This window comes from Haemaphysalis longicornis, unplaced genomic scaffold, assembly GCF_048455015.1.
Source record: "Haemaphysalis longicornis isolate Haplotype H1 unplaced genomic scaffold, Haemaphysalis longicornis Haplotype H1 scaffold_4, whole genome shotgun sequence".
Lineage (NCBI taxonomy): Eukaryota > Metazoa > Arthropoda > Arachnida > Ixodida > Ixodidae > Haemaphysalis > Haemaphysalis longicornis.
The window spans coordinates 224,807,246-224,824,743 of NW_027526361.1; the positions used below are offsets into that span (position 1 = coordinate 224,807,246).

Below are 17,498 nucleotides of genomic sequence, written 5' to 3' on the forward strand. Positions count from 1 at the left end.
AAGTGGTACATTCTTATTGCCTAGACTACACTAGGAGTGGTGGGAGAAAGGTAACTGAAAATGGCAATTTGTTGCAAACTATTTGACACCATATCGTGATCAATGAACATTACGATGAAATTATATATTGAATTATGATTTTCGATTACTTATATTCAATCATTTTTCAGGCGCACCAGGGCATGTAAAAATGCTCTGGCAATTACCAGGAAAACTAACCAATAAGAATAGCCGTAACAGCCGAAGTTCTTGCGCACGCATTTGCGACGCGCGGCCACTCTGCAAAGACAATCGCGCCAGACCAGAGGTCGGAGAAAAATATTTTATTGCCCTTAAATTACAAGTCTATGATTTCGGCTCGCGTGTGTGTGTGTGCGCGCGCAAGGGAGCTGGGGGAGGGGAGAAAAACGACAGGCTTTGGCATGGCAGCTACGCTGAGTGGACGTACTTTGAGGCGCACACACACACCACACGATCCAGCCAACAACGCGGATAGACGGGGGAGAGAAAAAACCCACAATAGTGCGCCTCCTAGTGGCGGAACAAGCGAGAGGGAGCGAGAATACTCTGCGGCGACCGACCGAGGAGAGCGAGTGCCCGACAGGCCAGCTGTCGGGACTTGGTCGGCGGAGAGAAGCACGCCTCGCTTATTGGCACGAGCCCGGTCGTCGTCATTACTTTTGAGGGGGCACAACCGCTTTGGGCCCCCTGCACAGCAGGGGGCGCTATCACAAAATGGCCGGTGGGGTGGGGGAGGGGCACGCATTCACAGGAGAGAGAAGCTGCCCGACTGAGGAGGACTAGATGCCCAGCGACCGACGCGTCATAAGTCGCCACCGGCCGGCAGCGGGGCGACGCCCGGTGGATTGTGGTCGCCAGCGGCGACCGGAGGCGTGGGCGGCCGGTCGATCTGCAGGCTTTTTTGCAGCTTCTCGAGCGAGGACTCCATCTGCACGCAAGCGGCAAAAAGGTTGGGAGCAGTAAGCGGCAGCTGCTAGAAACGGTTCGACTAGAGCATTTATGTATGGAAGCTACAGCTGTGCTAGTAGATTCTTATTTACGCAGACTATTCTCCAGGCGGGTACTCCTGTACAAGTTTCTGCACGGCGACTGTCCCATCCCGGAGGGTTACCTGCGGCGTTCAAGACGGGACCCACTGAGACTCGAGCAGCGCCTCGCACGCACCACCAGTGCCTCCTACTCCCTCTTCATCCAAGCCCCTGAGCTATGGAACTCCTTGCCAGTTGACGCTACGAGGGCCCAAAGTGTCGGTGAATTCAAAGACTTGGTGCGGTACAGAGATGCGAGACCAACTGCACTGCATCTCCCCTCACCCGTATATACTACTGTATATATAACTATAACTCCCCTCATCTGTATATATGTTATAATCGTTTTCTCACGTCCTATTCATTGTTAACATACAGCTGAGGAGGCAGCCAGCACTCTGGTATATGGGCTCCTGCCTTTTTTGCTGCCTCTGGCTCTCAGCTGTATAGAAGTTATGGCAATAAACTCCTATTGAATCCTATTGAATAGAATGCTACAGATCCAAAACTAGGATCTTAGACAGATTCCTAAGCTATGCTAAACTAATACGGCCTCTTCTGTTTTTATTTTTCATCAGCAAAAAGATAGCCACTGGGGCCAATTTGTGACCTCATGTTCAGTAGTACAGTTCTGACGATGGCTCACTCCCATTGTGCTTAAAAGGGTACTGCAACAATTTCGATGTGATGCAATTAACACCACGCATCCGTTTCTGCAACTTCGCAGAACGCAACGGTCAAAGACAAAAATAATTTGGCAGGCGCAAACAAACATTTAAGGTACCTAACTGAAAAGGTAGGTTGCTCTGTGGCTTTCCTTTCTGACGTAGTAGTTTGTCAGAGAAGAAATCAGTTGTATGATTATCTGGTCCACACTACCTATATCTATACTCTCTGGCAGTGAGGTCATTGCCATGGTAACACAGGATATATACTGCACCACAACCACATCGCATGGTTGCCTTTTGTAACACTGAGCTTGCTAGGTGTACTTAACGCTGCACATTTACTATTTACTTAACTTGGAGCTCAAGTTAGGGAGTGACCAGCAAATAAAATCTTGTTTTTCAGTCTGTTCTCACTCAAACACGTGCTATGTTAGTAGGTCTAATAGGTACATACGAATGTGTTTCCCACAAGTTGTCATAACGCGCGAGATCTAAGCCAAAGTCATGGAGGCAGTGCCTGGCTGACAATTGCGTTACAACTACACAAGACACATTCGAGGCACAGCAACACTGGCACCATCACAGTAAATTAAAATATTGAGCATTCAGAGCTCAGTGCTGCTACTAGCTGCACGGCAAGTAAATGTCAAAATGAAAATGACACGGTAAATCTACGTTTCGGGGCCCCTTGAATCCCCACACAACGGCCAACTACCAGGAATGGTAACTGAGTGGAATGCCCGAGAGTTCTATTGCAGAGATGGCAGGAGAGTCCCATCAAGGCAAACGGGCAGATCAAGTGCACAAATGAAAATTGCATGAAAAATCTACGTTGCAGGGCACCTTGAAACCCCACACACAGCAGCCCACAACCTGAAATGGGAAGCCAACGGAACACCCGGGAGTTTTAGTGCCGAGACAACCGGACAGTTGCATGAAGGCAAACAGGCAGATGCAGTGCACAAATGAAAATTGCGTGGAAAATCTACGTTGCAGGGCCCCTTGAATCCCCATACACAGCAGCCCACAACCTGAAATGGGAAGCCAACATCACGTCCGGGAGTTTTATTGCCGAGACAACCGGACAGTCCCACCAAGGTGAACAGGCAGAGGAACTTACTGAGCGCAGCAGGTGCCGCAGTTCCCGCACGGTGCGTTCCCAGGCGTCAAGCCGCTGCCGATGAACGGCCTCCTGGTGAGATACCAGGCGGGCCCATTCCTCCGGGCTCTGCGGGGGAGGCCTACGCGAAAGGGGGGAAGCACCACTGAGGGCAGGGACTGCTTCTGGTGAAGGCTACTCGATTAAAAGGTTTCTAGGGGAGCACACAAGATGACACAGAAACAACCGACGGAAAAAAGAAAAGCGCCCCCTGCCAGCAACTCACTCGAGCAGCCAGACGGGAGGACTTGCAGCAGGTGACGCCGCACTCCAGAACCAGTAGAGCAGCACCATGTTCAGCAGGAGAACAAGAGTGACCCTGCACGCATTCAGTCACAGTCCAGTTAATCAATCAATCGATCAGTATACACTGGCAATTCTGCCCCACACATAGCTGGGATTCATGACCTTAATATTTTGCTCTTCACCTTCAGCAAAGGAATGACCTTGCACTACATCTTTTCAGTACAATGTAATGATAGCATTAAGAGTGAGAATATTTACTTCCACCAAGTGAAATGAAATCCTGTGGAAATTTTCAGGCGGCAGGCTGCATACTCACAGAACAAGGAGGAGCTTGACAGCTGTGCTTGTGGCTAGGCGGCGACCATCAGAGATTCGGGACATCCCTGTAAGCAGGTTGGCATGTGGCAGTCAGAAACACTATATTGGGAGAATATGGTTGGTATTCACCTGCAACTCTAAAAAAGCGGAGCTGACATCCCCAGCCCGTAAGCATGTGTTTTACAGAAAAGAAACAGCTCTAGTAGAAAACACATCAGAATCGCCTTTGCGGTAATGTACGCCTGAGTGCTGCCGGGGTGTGGAAAAATTCGGAGCAGTTTTGCTTTTTTTAAACCGGACATGAATGGCAATAGGCCCAAAAGGCCCAAGCCTACCGCTATAGTACTTTTTACCATTAGGAACAATGTGCAATTTGCATATATTGTGCAGTTTCTAAAGGCCTTTGTGTTTCTGTTAAAGGCCTGTCAATTGGAGATACAGTGCAGAGCACTCAGTAAAGTGCAATCAACTAAAAGATTTTCGTCATGCTCTCAGTAAAACTACCCGAGTCCAGTGAATAGCGGTCATTGAACATAATTAGGGTTGTTCGTTTGAGTAAAACCCGATTTTACTTGATTCTTACGCCCTGAACATTGTAGCAGGTGGACCGCGTTAAACATGATTTCTCCCCGAATGGACCCCGTAAAAGTAGCGGTCTGCACAATCGTGCGCCAACGGTCCGCCATTCTCAACCAGTACCTGCTGGAAGCAAGCTCCACAAACACAGCTTCCGAACTCATTGAGTGTTGGCGTCAGCCTACCGCTCGCTACCTCAGGCTAGCAGATGGTGCACTGACATTATTGTGTCTAGCTAATGGAAGCTCTGATGTCCAGAGAACTTTCTCCAAGTTGAGATATGTTCAACGACCGGACCGGTCTCGAATGAAGACTGACAAGTTGCGGATGGAGATAGTAATAATGTATGTAAACAAGGATGAGCGAAATATCGATGACCAGCTTTTCATGAAAAAAAAAAAAATGTTTCATTTCTCAGAAGTTACCCATCAACGCTCTTTACTGTCGTCATTACTGATTCGTTTCCAAACAAATGCCAAATTTTGGAGAGCATTTTCTAGAAAACCCTGTTGCGACTCCAATCACCAGCTCGGAATAAACACCAGTTTTAACGCGCCAGAGTTAAAAAGCTTGTGGTACCTTCGAAAATGTACGCTTAACCCAAAAAAACCTGAATGTCGGAATGGTTTTACAAAAAACCCGATTTCTCCCCCGATTATGCGTTTGAAAAATAGCACGCGATTTTTACCCCCCGATTTTAAAAATATATATATAGCCGACAACGAACAACCCTAAACATAATTACCGTAATGTTCCCAGAGAAGCTACTGAGGCATCAAGTAAAAAAAATTCGAGGTGGGGGAACTTTTGCGGTCAGTTGTGCCAAAAACCACAAAAATGTGGTTGACAGTGACATTTCTTCCTCACTCGTCATCACCGAGCACATTGAAAGAGGCCTTCAGTATGGAACAGAAGATGCAGCACTTCACCCGCAATCTTTTCCCGAGCTTGCAGACCCATCGCCGGTTCACTGCTGAATTTCTTGTCTTCAGAGCCGTCGACAAATGCAATTATGCCACGGCAATCAAAGGACCCGACAGAGACACCCAAGCCTTGGACGCTAAGTGCATATTGCCGATAGGACTGGCAGGACGCAAAGTTGCTATCAGTGCAAACTGCTGACTTCATCGTAATCTTCCCCTTATCTCTCGGCTAATCTGTTCTTCCCATGAAGTGCCCCTCCCCCTAACCTGGACTCCCATTGAGGGGGCAATTATCATTGTGATAAACTTTCCATCTCTTTCCAAGATAATAACTCTCCCCCATCTCTCCTTTTAAACCGCACAGTTAATAGGGTGGTGGTATCTCCTCTTTTGTTCGATACTTAGCCTTGATTGATTGTAGGGTTTAACGCGCCGATGCAACGCAGGCAATGAGGCTCGCCGTAGTGGAAGGCTCTTTAATGAACGTGTGCCGAAATCTCGTACACGCGGCCGTTTTTGCTTTTCGCCTGCATCGGAAACGATACTTAGCCTTAGGCGGTGTTCACGGACAGATCATTGAAGGTTTTTCTGTAAGGCCCACTCGAAGTTCTCGTGGAAGGTGCTTCCCAGATTGTAGTGGTCACAGATAGGGTCACAGATGGACACCACAGGAACTATCTGAGGTAGAACTGATTGATTGATTGCTTATGGGGTTTAATGAACCAACAATACACAGCTGATGGGGCGCACGATAGTGGAGAGCTCCGGATAAATTCTGACCACCTGGGGATATTTACGGTGAGCTGAAATCTCAAACACACGTGCATTTTCGCTTTTCGCCTCCACCAGAAAAGCGACCACCACGGCCAGGAATCGAACCCACGTCCTTAGGCTCAGCAGCACAAGGCCTTAGCCACTGAGCCACCGTGGCGGGCATCTGAGGTAGAACAAGCGACCTTTTGAACCCCACTACGATCTCTGCAGATGCCAGTGAGTAGCCTGTATGGCTCAAAAGGTGCTCGAATCGTGTGCTGGTGTGAATGACCCCCCTCCCCCTTCCCCAAATTTACCATTCGCAGACGGAAGAGGGTGCTCACCGAATGAGGAGACGAAGCCCGCCTGCGAGCTGCTGGAGCGGTCGCGGATGGCCCGCTGGTTCCCCTGCTGGAGCCTCCGCCTGCGCTGCTTGAGGGCCTTGCCCCCTGCAGGCTGCAGCCGCTCTGCCTCGCGCAGAAGGGCCGCCTCTGCACAACGAACACAGCGGGGCACACAACAACACCTTGGGGCACACCGCCACGGGTTATTCGAATAATAACTTTGAAGGAAAGCGACAGCATGTGAACGAGAGGGCAGGAGAAGTGAACAAATGTACCGTATTTACACGATTGTAGGTCGACCCTTTTTTTCAAATTTGACAATCCAATGTTGGGGGGTCGTTTTAGCATCGAAATCGAACCGTCTACTGCTAGTAATGGCAAGAGAAACGAGAACTAGGAGGTGCTACGAGGTGGAGACAGCTTTGCACCCTCATTCCCATGGTTACGGTCTAAAGTGTGAACCGCATGGGGTGTTTTCTGCTCAAGAAAATGCGCCGCGCTGACGCTGCCGCAAATACCACCCGCATGCTGCGCGCTACGCAAAACGAAGACGTTTGTGCCGGAAAGGAGCTGATAATGTGGTCGAAAACGACACTATAAAGCACCATCCGCGCCACCAGAGAAAGCGCCAATCAAATATCCACCACCGTGGTAAACCTAAACATCTCTGGCAGCGCCAGCCGGCTGTCCCGAGCGCTTTCTAACTGCCGCCATGAAGAGCACGCCTCCCCATTGGGGCAAGTCGTTAGGCTCCTCCCACTGCCGCGCTAGTCACGCGTAGAGCTTAAAAAGCTTAAAAAGCAGTAAAAGCAAAAATCGCCCGCGCAACGCCGACGTGCATGAATCGCGTGCAAAAATGCGTCAAGAAGTGTTTTATTCGTCTCTAATAAACAAAATGAGTATTAGCGAATCCCTTGATTCAATGTGCGGCGCTAACGTAGCCAAAATAATATCACATTGTTCAGTACACTTCCGAACGCGATGGTGGGAGGTTAGTTGCTCAAACGTAAATTGCGCGCGGCCGCTTCCGTCAGCTGCCATGCTGTTTGTTTTGGTATCGCGCGGCAGTGGCCGCTGCTGGTTGCTTCGATGGTTGTCATCTCGCCGCGAATGCGTTCTTCCCACTCAACCCACAGCGCATGGTTATTCCGCGTGCTTATACAAAAGCTTTTCTTTTTTTTTAACATCCACCGCACATACCGCGAGCGCACGGCTCTCGTGGGGGAGCATCGATCATTGATGGTAGAACCGCCATGTGGGCTGATGGAAGCGCTTCTCTTTGCGATACGATTTTATAGGTGGCGCTCGCATTTTTTTCTTTTTTTGAGAGATGCAATTTTTTGGGGTCGACCTACATTCGAGTCGACTTACAATCACGTAAATACGGTAAGTGCAAATGTTTGTCTACTTTTCTTCCCATCCCGTTTGACACGCTGTTGCTTTCTTTTTCAAGGCTACGTACCAACCAGCCAAAGTTTCAACTCTTTTTAAAGAATAGCCCCTCACAGGCAAGCGGCTCAAGAACACACAGCAAATTGCTGTGTGCACCATGGTTAATATATCACAACACATACGTGCCTTTAACGACCTTCTGTAACTCCTATGGCTTATGTTTTAATCATGCTAATGGTTGTATACATATTTTTGATTTGCAAAGCCGGAGCTCACAATTGGTTGACACGTGCATGGGCTTTTGTGTATTCTGAACTTTTCTAAATCGCCAGTGACTTTTCCTTTACCCACATTATTTTCACTACACTGCCGGTTATTCTTACGAGGGCTAGTGCCACATCTCTGCAGCAGGAAAACAGACGAGACTAACTCACAGGCGCTTTGTACGCATCAAGCTAAAATATCTCTCTTAAGGATATTCCATTCAATTAGTGGCTAGCTTAGGCTCTGCACAAGCCAGCACCGATGACAGGCACAACAGTACGGCTGCTGGAAACTCACCGAGATCATTGCAGAAGCCATCCAGCCCCTGTGAGGTGTTTTTCTCTATCACAGCTGCAAACAAACGAGAAAAGTTTCAGCGTCGACCCTTCTTTTGAAGGAGCTGCCAAAGGGCAGTTGACCTTGGTGTGCGTGCGTGCACAGTGCCCACCTTTGACGAGCCCCCAGACGGACTTCTTGTAGCGGACGCAGCCGAAGACGCGCAGGCGGCAGCGGTTGTCGGACAGCCGGCAGAGGCAGTAGTGGGACTTGACGCAGAAGGCGTCGCTGTAGGGCACCCCCGTGCTCTGCACGTCGCAGTCGATGGCGTACACCTTGCCTGGCTGGCTGCTTTTGTGCAGTATCTGCGAACAGGGCCCTCCTCCTTGTAGAGCGCACACCCAACTTCCGAGGGCTCTCGTGAGACAGAGCCAGAGCAGTGCCTGCCTCCTCTCTCACATACACGACTGCTGTCACTGCTCATCAGTTAAAACAGAAACAGATTAACAAATGAAAACAAAAAGACGTGTTAGAAACGGCGCCAAAGAGAAACGAGATAAAAGCAAACATCGAAACGAAAGATGTCGGCTCGGGTTAGTCCAAGCACAAGAGAAACAAGAGCTGCCAACAGATGGCATGCGAGCGGTGTGTGAACGCAAGAAAATTCAATTCAGGAAACCTCCACTGCATTCATCACAGGAGCAGCGACAGGGGAGATGAACATGAGGGGCGAGGGTGGGAGAGAGGAGAGACCGTTACATCGCACAGGCAGCAGAAGACTATATACAGTAGCCGACAGATTTTTCAGACTTGAAGGGGAACGAGAAATAGCCTGAATAAAAGAGAAGTCCAAAAAATCTGCGAGTCGCAAAAATGGCTTTATTTTAATTTATATAGGAGTGAAGAAGTGGCGAATCCTTCCTTGCCTTAAAATCCTCCATCGTATGAGAATGTCTGCTTGCATGCCTGCAAATGTCATGTTTTCTTCGTAAACACTGGACAAGAACGCCAAAACGTTGGCCATATCGTGTTGACGGTTGCAGTCGGTCACGAGTGTCTTCGTCGGAGTCAGAGTCGGTTTGCGGCAGCGCGTTGATTTGGCGCAAGATCTCATTGTCGGTTAGCTTTGCTCACAACACTAGGTCGCTGTCCACTGCAGCTACAAGTTCAAAGTTTGTTACCCTGGCGGGGGTGAAGCCAATCCCTATCCAATCCGACTAGCCACGTGGCTTAAGGCTCAAAACGGCGTCATCCAGAAGTCGCACAGCGGCTCGGTAGCGGGAAATTTTGTCTGGAAATTCGAACTGCGGCTTTAGTTTGTCTGAAACATCCGTTGTTCAAATACATTGCTTCTATGGGACCACTGGAGGTTCCTCGGGGAAGTCCGGAATGTCTAGCAAGCCCGAATTTTCAGAGTCCAAAAAAGCGGTCGGCTACTGTAGTCTGTCGACGACATTCACCGCAAAGTAAGCACATATGCGGCCAATTTTTTTCCCTAAGCGTCTCAACAAACACCCCACAAAAGGCGGCTGGCGAATATTAACAATTTTGAGTACTTTATTATGAATTTTTTTTCGGAGTGCCTCCAATAACACTGCAACAACAAAACCCCTCGCGCATGGACAGCAACACGGCCCCACCCCCCGTCACCTGTGTCTCGGTGGTCTGGGCGGTCTTGGCCATGGCGTGGTTGAGGGTGACTGTGTAGGTGAGCTGTCGCAGCTTGTGGCCCGTCTCGGGGCAGGGCTGCCAGTTGCTCTCGGTGACGTCGTAGGTCTTGCGCGAGGTCAGCAGGTCGTGGAAGAAGCGCGACCCCGTGAACAGCAGCGTGAACAGCTGGTCCACCGACAGCGGCAGCACCAGCGTCAGGGTCTCGCGGCCCTCGTGCTGCGACGGGCAGTCTGCGGGCGGCCCTCCGCTCTCGGCCGCCGCGTCGCCGCTCGTGTCGCTCAGGTCCGTCGGAAGGTCCGAGTGCTGGACGGCCTCTCGGGCGCTCGCAAACATCTCTGGCCCCGAGGCCTCCTCCTCTTCCTCCTCTCCGTTGTGGAGTTCCTCCTCCTGTGCGAGCATCGCAGTGGGCGTGTGAACTTCACGTGATATTCCGTTCCAGCACCCACAACATGGGCGCTGCTTTTTTTGTAACTTGGAATTTCAGCTAAACGTTCGCAAATCATGCGAGAACATGCTAAATATAGTAGTTTAAATAAGTTCACAGCCCTCCTGTCATGCGAGACCGTTTACTATGCCGGCATCTATCTGCACCCCTGTTGTACGACACCCCGGTCATACGACGCTTTCTCGCGGTGCCTTGAAAGTCGTATTAGCAGGGCTTCACTGTATTTTTTACGTGAAAAAAAAAAAAAAAAAAAAAAGAACTGCCTTACTCATTATTTTTATTTGTTAGGGCTGAATACTCAGAAATTTGTTAACAGTGAAAAAACTTTGATCCAAGCAAAAATGTATTATTTGTTTGAATATTAAAGGAATAGTTGCATACGTGCCAGAAAACACATAAAGTAGAACTGAGTTTGAATTTCTTGTTCTGTTTGACAATGAAAGGTAAGGGGAGGGGGGCCAAACAGTTTCACGTACACTTATTTACCGCTCGTTATAGCTCCAAGCTGCCCTTGCACCCTAGCATGCTTTTTAGCAGGCGTAAATGTGTCGGTTTCCTAATTTACCTTTTTTCCTAATATGCATTAACGATCTACCCAACAACATCTCTTCCCAGATCTGACTATTCGCAGGCGATTGCATAATTTACCGAAAAATAACTAATACGAATGACTGCTCAGCACTTCAAACTGACCTAAACAGTGCTTCCTCTTGGCGTGAAGATTGGTTAGTGACACTGAATGTGTGTGAATGAAAAGCTACGACAATTACACCTAACTGCAACAACAGCATTCCCTACTGTTACCGACTAAACAATAGCTCTCTTGACGTGGTTAAATACGTGCAAATACCTTGGTGTTCACATAAGCAACAACCTCTCGTGGCAAATGCATGTTGATCACGTAACCAGTAATGCTAACTGCATGCTTGGCTTCCTCAGCCGTAACTTTTCTCTAGCCCCTCTTTCTTTAAAACTACCGTTACACAAAACCTTAATCAGATCTAAACTAGAATACGCCTCTTCTATTTGGGACCCGCATTTATTATTCTTGTTTAACTCCGTTGAATCCTACGCTACCCGATTTATTGCGTGCAGCTACTCTCAAACATCCACTGTATCTTTAATTAAAATGCATTTACCGTATTTATTCAAATCTAAGCCGATAGTTTTTTTGAAATACTGATATATCAAACTCCAGGGTCGGCTTGGATTCGAGGATTTTGAAACACTCGCCAATTTCCAAGTGAAATTGAGGGAAGTGGCGCGCAGCTAGCGCCACCCAGAAAAGAAAGTATTGTAGCCATTACTAGACGAGCCAGTAGCCACTTAAGGGGCCATAGCTGGGGGCGATGCCGCCATTTTGAACTGTGCGGATAGTCAGTGGCCTGCGTGTGTTGTGGCATTTGGTTTTGACAGCACAATGGCCCCAAACAAGCGGTGCCATTTTAGTGCCGCTTTTAATAGAAAAGTTGTTTTAGCCGCGAAGTTGTCGTCGAACATTCAAGCCGGGCGGGACTTCAGTGTGGATGAAAAAAATGTCCGACGTTGGAGGACGCAACGAGGATGACATTCACCGGACCACGAGAAGGCCGTCACCACGAAATGGAGATGCCATTGGCTGACTTCGTTCGGACGCAGCGAGCAGCTGCCCTTCCAGTAACGATGGAAGTGCTCCAGGCAAAAGCAAGGGAGCTTTCAAGGGAACGAGGCTTATCGCGGGCACACTTCAAAGCCAGTCGGGGCTGGCTGCAGAAATTCATGAAGTGCTTCGGCTTTCGCCTCTGTCGTCGAACCTATCGCCCAGAAGTTGCCCGGTGATTTTGAAGAGAAACTGATTGAGTTCCAGCACCGCATCTTCATGTTCAATAAACGTGTTTTCTTTTTGTGAACGCTGACCTCGCCTTTTTGTTCAGCCTACATTCGAAGTTTTTTTTTTTTTCGTGGCTTCGTACTTTCGGGGGTCGGCTAAGAATCGGGGCCGGCCTAGATTCGAATAAATACGGTACACCTTCCTGACCTTTCAGAAAGAAGAAAAATAGCCTGGTTGTGCCTTTTTCATAAAATTTATTTTACTAACCCTGACATCAAGTGCAACCTTTTTGCAGTTCCTTCATATGTTTCCTCACTCATTGACCACAAATTCAAGGTTGAAGTGCCATCCTGCCACACAAACTTGTTTTTTAATTCCTTTGTACCAAAAACTGCGTCGGAATGGAACCACCTCCCCGCTTCCATCGCCAGCGTCACTAATCCTTCATCATTTAAGACGGCCATATCAAACTTAAAAAAAAAAAAAACTTGTATTACCTACTCCTCTCTGCAATGCCCTCTAGGTCCTGAGAGTATTGTAATAAATAAATATAGCACCCCGTAAAGTGCACGCCTCGAGCCCAGAGAGGGCGCCACTCACAAAGGGGCTGGGTGACTGGGGCCCGGCCTTGAGCGCGGCGGTGAGGCGACCGCGCCGCGCCTCGTCCTCCAGGTAGGGGGGCGCCACGTAGTCGTCATCGTCGCTCGTCAGGCCCAGCTCGTCCCCATAGCTGTAGTGCACCCACTGCCACAGCTCTTGCGTCGACATGGGCTGAGCCAGTAAGTCACACACCCCCAGGGCACGCTGTTTCACACCCGACACATCACAGGTGCCGACAGACAACACTCCTGCGACGACGCCTTTCAGCGCAGCATGCACTTAACTCCAGCTTTGCAGTCAGTACATTACAGCCAGATATAAAAACTTGCAGGTTAATTGCTTTTAGCATCTCAAACATCTCTTACACCATTGGCCTCCTTGACTACCAGTCCTGGACCACCGCTCCGAAGGTAGTCCTCAAACTACCTCCACACTATCCAGGGGCGGAATTATATTTCATGTCCGTTTCAAAGTCTCCGTTTTGAGCGAGCCCTGATTGGCTCAAAGCAGAAGATCAGGTGTGATGCCGCTCAAGCAAGCCTGCGGTTTTCTGCGTTTGGTTTCTGCGGTCATCATTGATCAGAGGGCTCGCGAGTGCACCTGCGTCACAGCTGAAATGGTCATGAAATGGACTCATTTGAAAGAAACACAAACTCAGAATTTCGGCCCTGGACTGGTAAATCGAAAAAGCTCCTTGCAGTATGATGCGAACAGTGTGCGCTCTAAGGAGCTCCCTTTGGGGCTACCCTGTCAGGCTGGGCAGCTCGCTACCCAGCAATGGTGGTGGTTAGTGTCACTAGATAAGGTTTCAGAGTATCAGCACTCTTTTTTTCGTATTGTTCCGCGCTGTCGCCATAACCATTCGTCAGTTCGCATAATGTGACATTTGTTTACACTGCGACGGTTCATGGACGCCGGTATTTTGTTGTTTATGCGTTTTAGTTGGTCAACTCTTGTAGGCTTAGCTTGTCCCCCTGCTCTGGAGCTGTGCATGACTGACGTTCGTGCCGAGCGAGAGTCAAAGATAACACGTGTAGATTCTGCTGCTAAACACGTGTCCAGCAGCAGAAGTGTGTCTGAAGATGGCGTTTTGCTGTTGTTAACAAACGACCCAGTCGAAGTTAGCGGCGAGGCCGTAGAAGTGGCAATCTCGCAACACTCATCGACACCAAAGTGGCCGCCGTTGCTGACTTGCGTGCCTCAGTGGCGGTACCCTGATACCACATCTAGTGACACTAGTGGTGGTGGTGGTGGTACCTGCTCCATGAGTGCATTCTGCCAGATGCGGAAGAGCATGAGGTAGGTCTTGTCCCGTGCCCCGAAGGAGGTGAAGAAGTGCTTCTCGTGGTCCGTGCACACCTGCACCGCATTGGGGATCACGCGCGCCGTCTTCTCCTTGGTCATGCTCGTCACGTCCCGGCACCGGATTACCACCTGTGTGTTGTGGGGGGAACAGCGTCAGGGCCAACCAGCCCACTTGGGTGCAAAGAACCGCACAGTGTAGGGCAGAAAATTTGGGCTTCGGGGGAGGAATTTTGTAATTCAAAAACAAATCCGTCCCCCCAACCTAACCACCACACATGCATTTTCAATTATCAAGAGCGCTGTACCACTGAGGCACGTGCACCAATGACGCAACCAAGGTGTTAGTTTGGATAACCTGCTAAGTTATCACATTGAATTGTACTTTCAGTGGCAGAGTTCAACATCTGACACGATGGTACTATCCGACTTGAGATTATTTTTTTAGTCTTTGTGAACACGCTAGGATGGTACTATCTGACTTGAGATTCTTGTTTGTTTTCGTCTTTGTGAACATGCTAGGATGGTACTATCCGACTTGAGATTGTTTTTTTGTTTTTGCTTTGTGAACACACTGTTGCTCCGTATTTCACACGGAATGAGGGCACGTGTTCAGCTGTGCACTCACATTCGTCTCCCAGCGAAAGATGTTGGCGTAGAAGCAGATGAAGTTCTGAGTGACGTAGAGACGGCCGTGCACCAGAATGTCCCTCTGCAGTGCACATGAGTAGTCTGCGCAGAGAATGTCACAGTGGGGCCAAGACGAAACTTCCAACTTGAGAGAACTATGTAAATGGATCCTTGTGTATGCAAAAAAATTTCCCAAGAAACTTGAACTGTAACTGTTTTGTAAAACATACTTTAAATAAATTTCCATTTTCGTATTCGCAAGACAGCTGCGAAAGGAGCCCCTTTCAACACAAGTGGCTTGCATGATGTTACTAAGGCTTGGCAGCTGAACTGTTCTGGTTAGGCCTTACGGACCAGAGGGGAAAAAATGGAATACGAAAAGATTGTGCTGGATAAGTTTTCCCGCATACACAGGAGCACCGGATTTTAATATCGACTAGCATATATAAACCTTCACTTTAAAAAAATCGATGATTATTATACTCTCTTATGTGAAATTTGTGCGAGCATGAACTGTAGTCCTCTTGGTCAGTCATCGCGTGATCAGTGAATGCACTGCAATGCGCGCTACTCTGCTGTTACCTCACAACGCGTCGCTGCCACCAAACATGACATTGGAAATCATGTTTGAACCTCCCACGCAAATGTCACGTGGTTCAAATGAGCCACAAACAATGGAGGCGCAGCTTGATTTATTTCTATTATTGGTAACAGCTGCCATATTGTGGATTAACGGAGGGATACCAACATCGTCTTTGCTGTTAGATTTCGCGCATGTGGTGAAAGTGTGAAGGGGACGGCGCTCTTTGGCGGCGACACATGGGCAAAGTGTGAGGAGAAGGCAGTGAGAGAGACGTCACAGCAGCGCGTGCCTCTTTCCCCCTCACTTTTGCCAGATGCTCCGACGAGCGTCTCACGCAGGCTCAGCATACTGCCGCCCCCCTCACACTTTCACCACACTTTCTTCCGCCATTTTTGTTTCTGTCTTCACTGGCTCGGTTAAAACACCGTCACCATCACCGCTGCCAATTTACAGTAGCAACTGCCACAGTGCTGCACGCTAGAACTTTTCAATCACAAGGGGAGACATTCCCAAAAGGAACCCTGGACGTACCTACGATGAGTCGCTCCGTCTCCGGTAGATCCTTGAAAAGTCGCTTGAAGTCTTCACTACGCGACTTGTACGTGGGATTCAGCATCTGCAGAGCACCCACACAACGGTCACTGCCGGATGCAAGTCCATCATCAACATAATAATTTACAAACAGCATTTTTATTCCATCTGTTTTTCTTGCACCACCGTTTCAATGGAGCAGTTGATTCCTGTAAGCCTTACAATTCCGGTACGGCAATGACACAGCAAAGCAACAGCGTCTAGAATAGTGACAAAAATTTACAAAATAGGCGCGAGAGCCAAGACCGGCTTATTCTGTGTTATCAGGCCTGCAGCTGTCGGCAACCAATTAGGGGGAGGTAATGTATAGCACAACAGTTCACGCGATGAACACGAGCATGCTAATAGGGCATCCTTCCCACAAACTGAGAAACAGAATCGTTTGTTCTGTGGCAAAGGTTGTTTGCTTAAAATGGGTCAGTCGTGGGTGCTCCGCAAGGCACGTCATTCCAAAATAGCTCGCTAATCACCTTACACAGTGAGCCTGCAAATGCAGGATTTTTGTTAGGAAAGTGGGGTGCTTCAAAGCAAAGTGGAATAGCGAGTTGGGATGAGGTGAGTGGGTGCCTCACAGACAAGTGGGGTGAGTGATATGTAGAGTGGGGTGCCCAAAGCTGTAGGGTAGTGAGTTGAGGTGGAGTGAGTGGGGTGTGGAGTAGGGTGCCTTAAAGACAGGTGGGGCAGTGAGTTGGGGTGGAGTGAGTGGGGTGTGTAGTAGGGTGCCTCAAAGCCAAGTGGGATGGCGAGTTGGGGTGAGGGGGGCGTGGAATGGGTGCGTGTGGAATAGCAAGTTGCTTGGGGTGTTTCTGCACAAAGCGGAATAGTGAGTTGGCGTGGAGTGGTAACGTGTGGAACGGGGTGCCCCAAAGAAGAGCGGAGCATGCACTCACGTTGTACCAGGAAGAGGTCTTCTTCTTCTTCTCGAGCAGCTTGTTGGACACCTTGCCGTCCGACCCGGAGGACTTGTCGAGGCTCCGCCCGCCAAGGGGCTCGCGCGTGCCCTCCGGGCTGGGCCGGGGCGAGGTGCCGCCCTCCGACGGCGGCGGGAAGCTCAGCAGCGACGCAGGCAAGGCCAGCGGCGGCAGCTGCACACCACAGCCCAGTGCGTGCACAGAATCCACGCACTGTCCCGTGCGCCTTTTATTCACACGCACACACACACCCACACACGCACTCCCACACGAATAAAAGGGGAACACACGCTACACCGACGCCAGCGGTGATTGCAAGATCAAAGTGCCACAGAAGCAGCCGTACATGTGCTTCAAGGATGTGTGCCTCATGAGGCGACCTTTGGATGAGGGGTCATTTTTAACCTGCCGTGTTTCAAAGCATTCGGTGTGTCATTGAGTGAAAATGCCGCCATCCCCGAAAAAGTAGCGCATAAATGAATTCTAATTGGCTGCAACATGTTCAGCACTACCTGCCTTGGAAATAAAACGTCAGGAGGGGACGCTGGAAGGCAACACGTGGGCATGCACAGAGCCGTGTGGAAAAGTGGAGAAATTCGCTGCCAGAGTTCCACGTTCCGGCCGTTTTACGCCCCTCACCCGGCGGCGCAGCAGTCATGAATGAGCCAGCATGCTTTGCGAAGTGCAGAATGCCTGGCGTTGAGTTGGACACTCGACAGTGTTCATTTATTATTGCTCTCGCATTCGCAAGTCTTAAAAACTGCATAGATGTCTCAATTTTTTTAAAAGCACCGAGAAGACTTAAAATTTGAATGGAAACTGCTGTATTCCACACTGATACTTTCAAACAGGAATTTCAGCTAGACTTACTCGCTTCTGTGCAACGTTCATGATACCCGATTGGTTTTTGCTAACTCTTCATGCCACCCCCCCCCTCCCCGGTATAAAATCCTGCATATGTACGCCGCTGCACGATGTGCAACAGAT

At 49.3% G+C, this 17,498-nt stretch overlaps 1 protein-coding gene across 2 annotated transcripts in view; it reads right to left on the minus strand.

The window, feature by feature from the left end:
* Positions 1-308: 308 nt before the first annotated feature.
* LOC144179661 (protein Aster-A-like) overlaps positions 309-17,498 on the minus strand; it is a 79,546-nt gene continuing 62,356 nt past the window's right edge. The window contains exons 6-18 of one of the 2 annotated variants that reach the window (XM_077708100.1): positions 16,491-16,724; positions 15,541-15,625; positions 14,425-14,528; positions 13,752-13,928; positions 12,495-12,665; positions 9,619-10,026; positions 8,141-8,333; positions 7,990-8,043; positions 6,037-6,183; positions 3,439-3,505; positions 3,103-3,195; positions 2,838-2,958; positions 309-949 (exon numbers count right to left, since the gene is read on the minus strand). In XM_077708100.1, coding sequence (XP_077564226.1) covers positions 824-949; positions 2,838-2,958; positions 3,103-3,195; positions 3,439-3,505; positions 6,037-6,183; positions 7,990-8,043; positions 8,141-8,333; positions 9,619-10,026; positions 12,495-12,665; positions 13,752-13,928; positions 14,425-14,528; positions 15,541-15,625; positions 16,491-16,724 — 1,980 coding nt within the window. In that variant the 3' untranslated portion in view covers positions 309-823. The remainder of the gene's footprint in view (positions 950-2,837; positions 2,959-3,102; positions 3,196-3,438; positions 3,506-6,036; positions 6,184-7,989; positions 8,044-8,140; positions 8,334-9,618; positions 10,027-12,494; positions 12,666-13,751; positions 13,929-14,424; positions 14,529-15,540; positions 15,626-16,490; positions 16,725-17,498) is intronic. The other variant, XM_077708101.1, reaches the window with a different exon arrangement.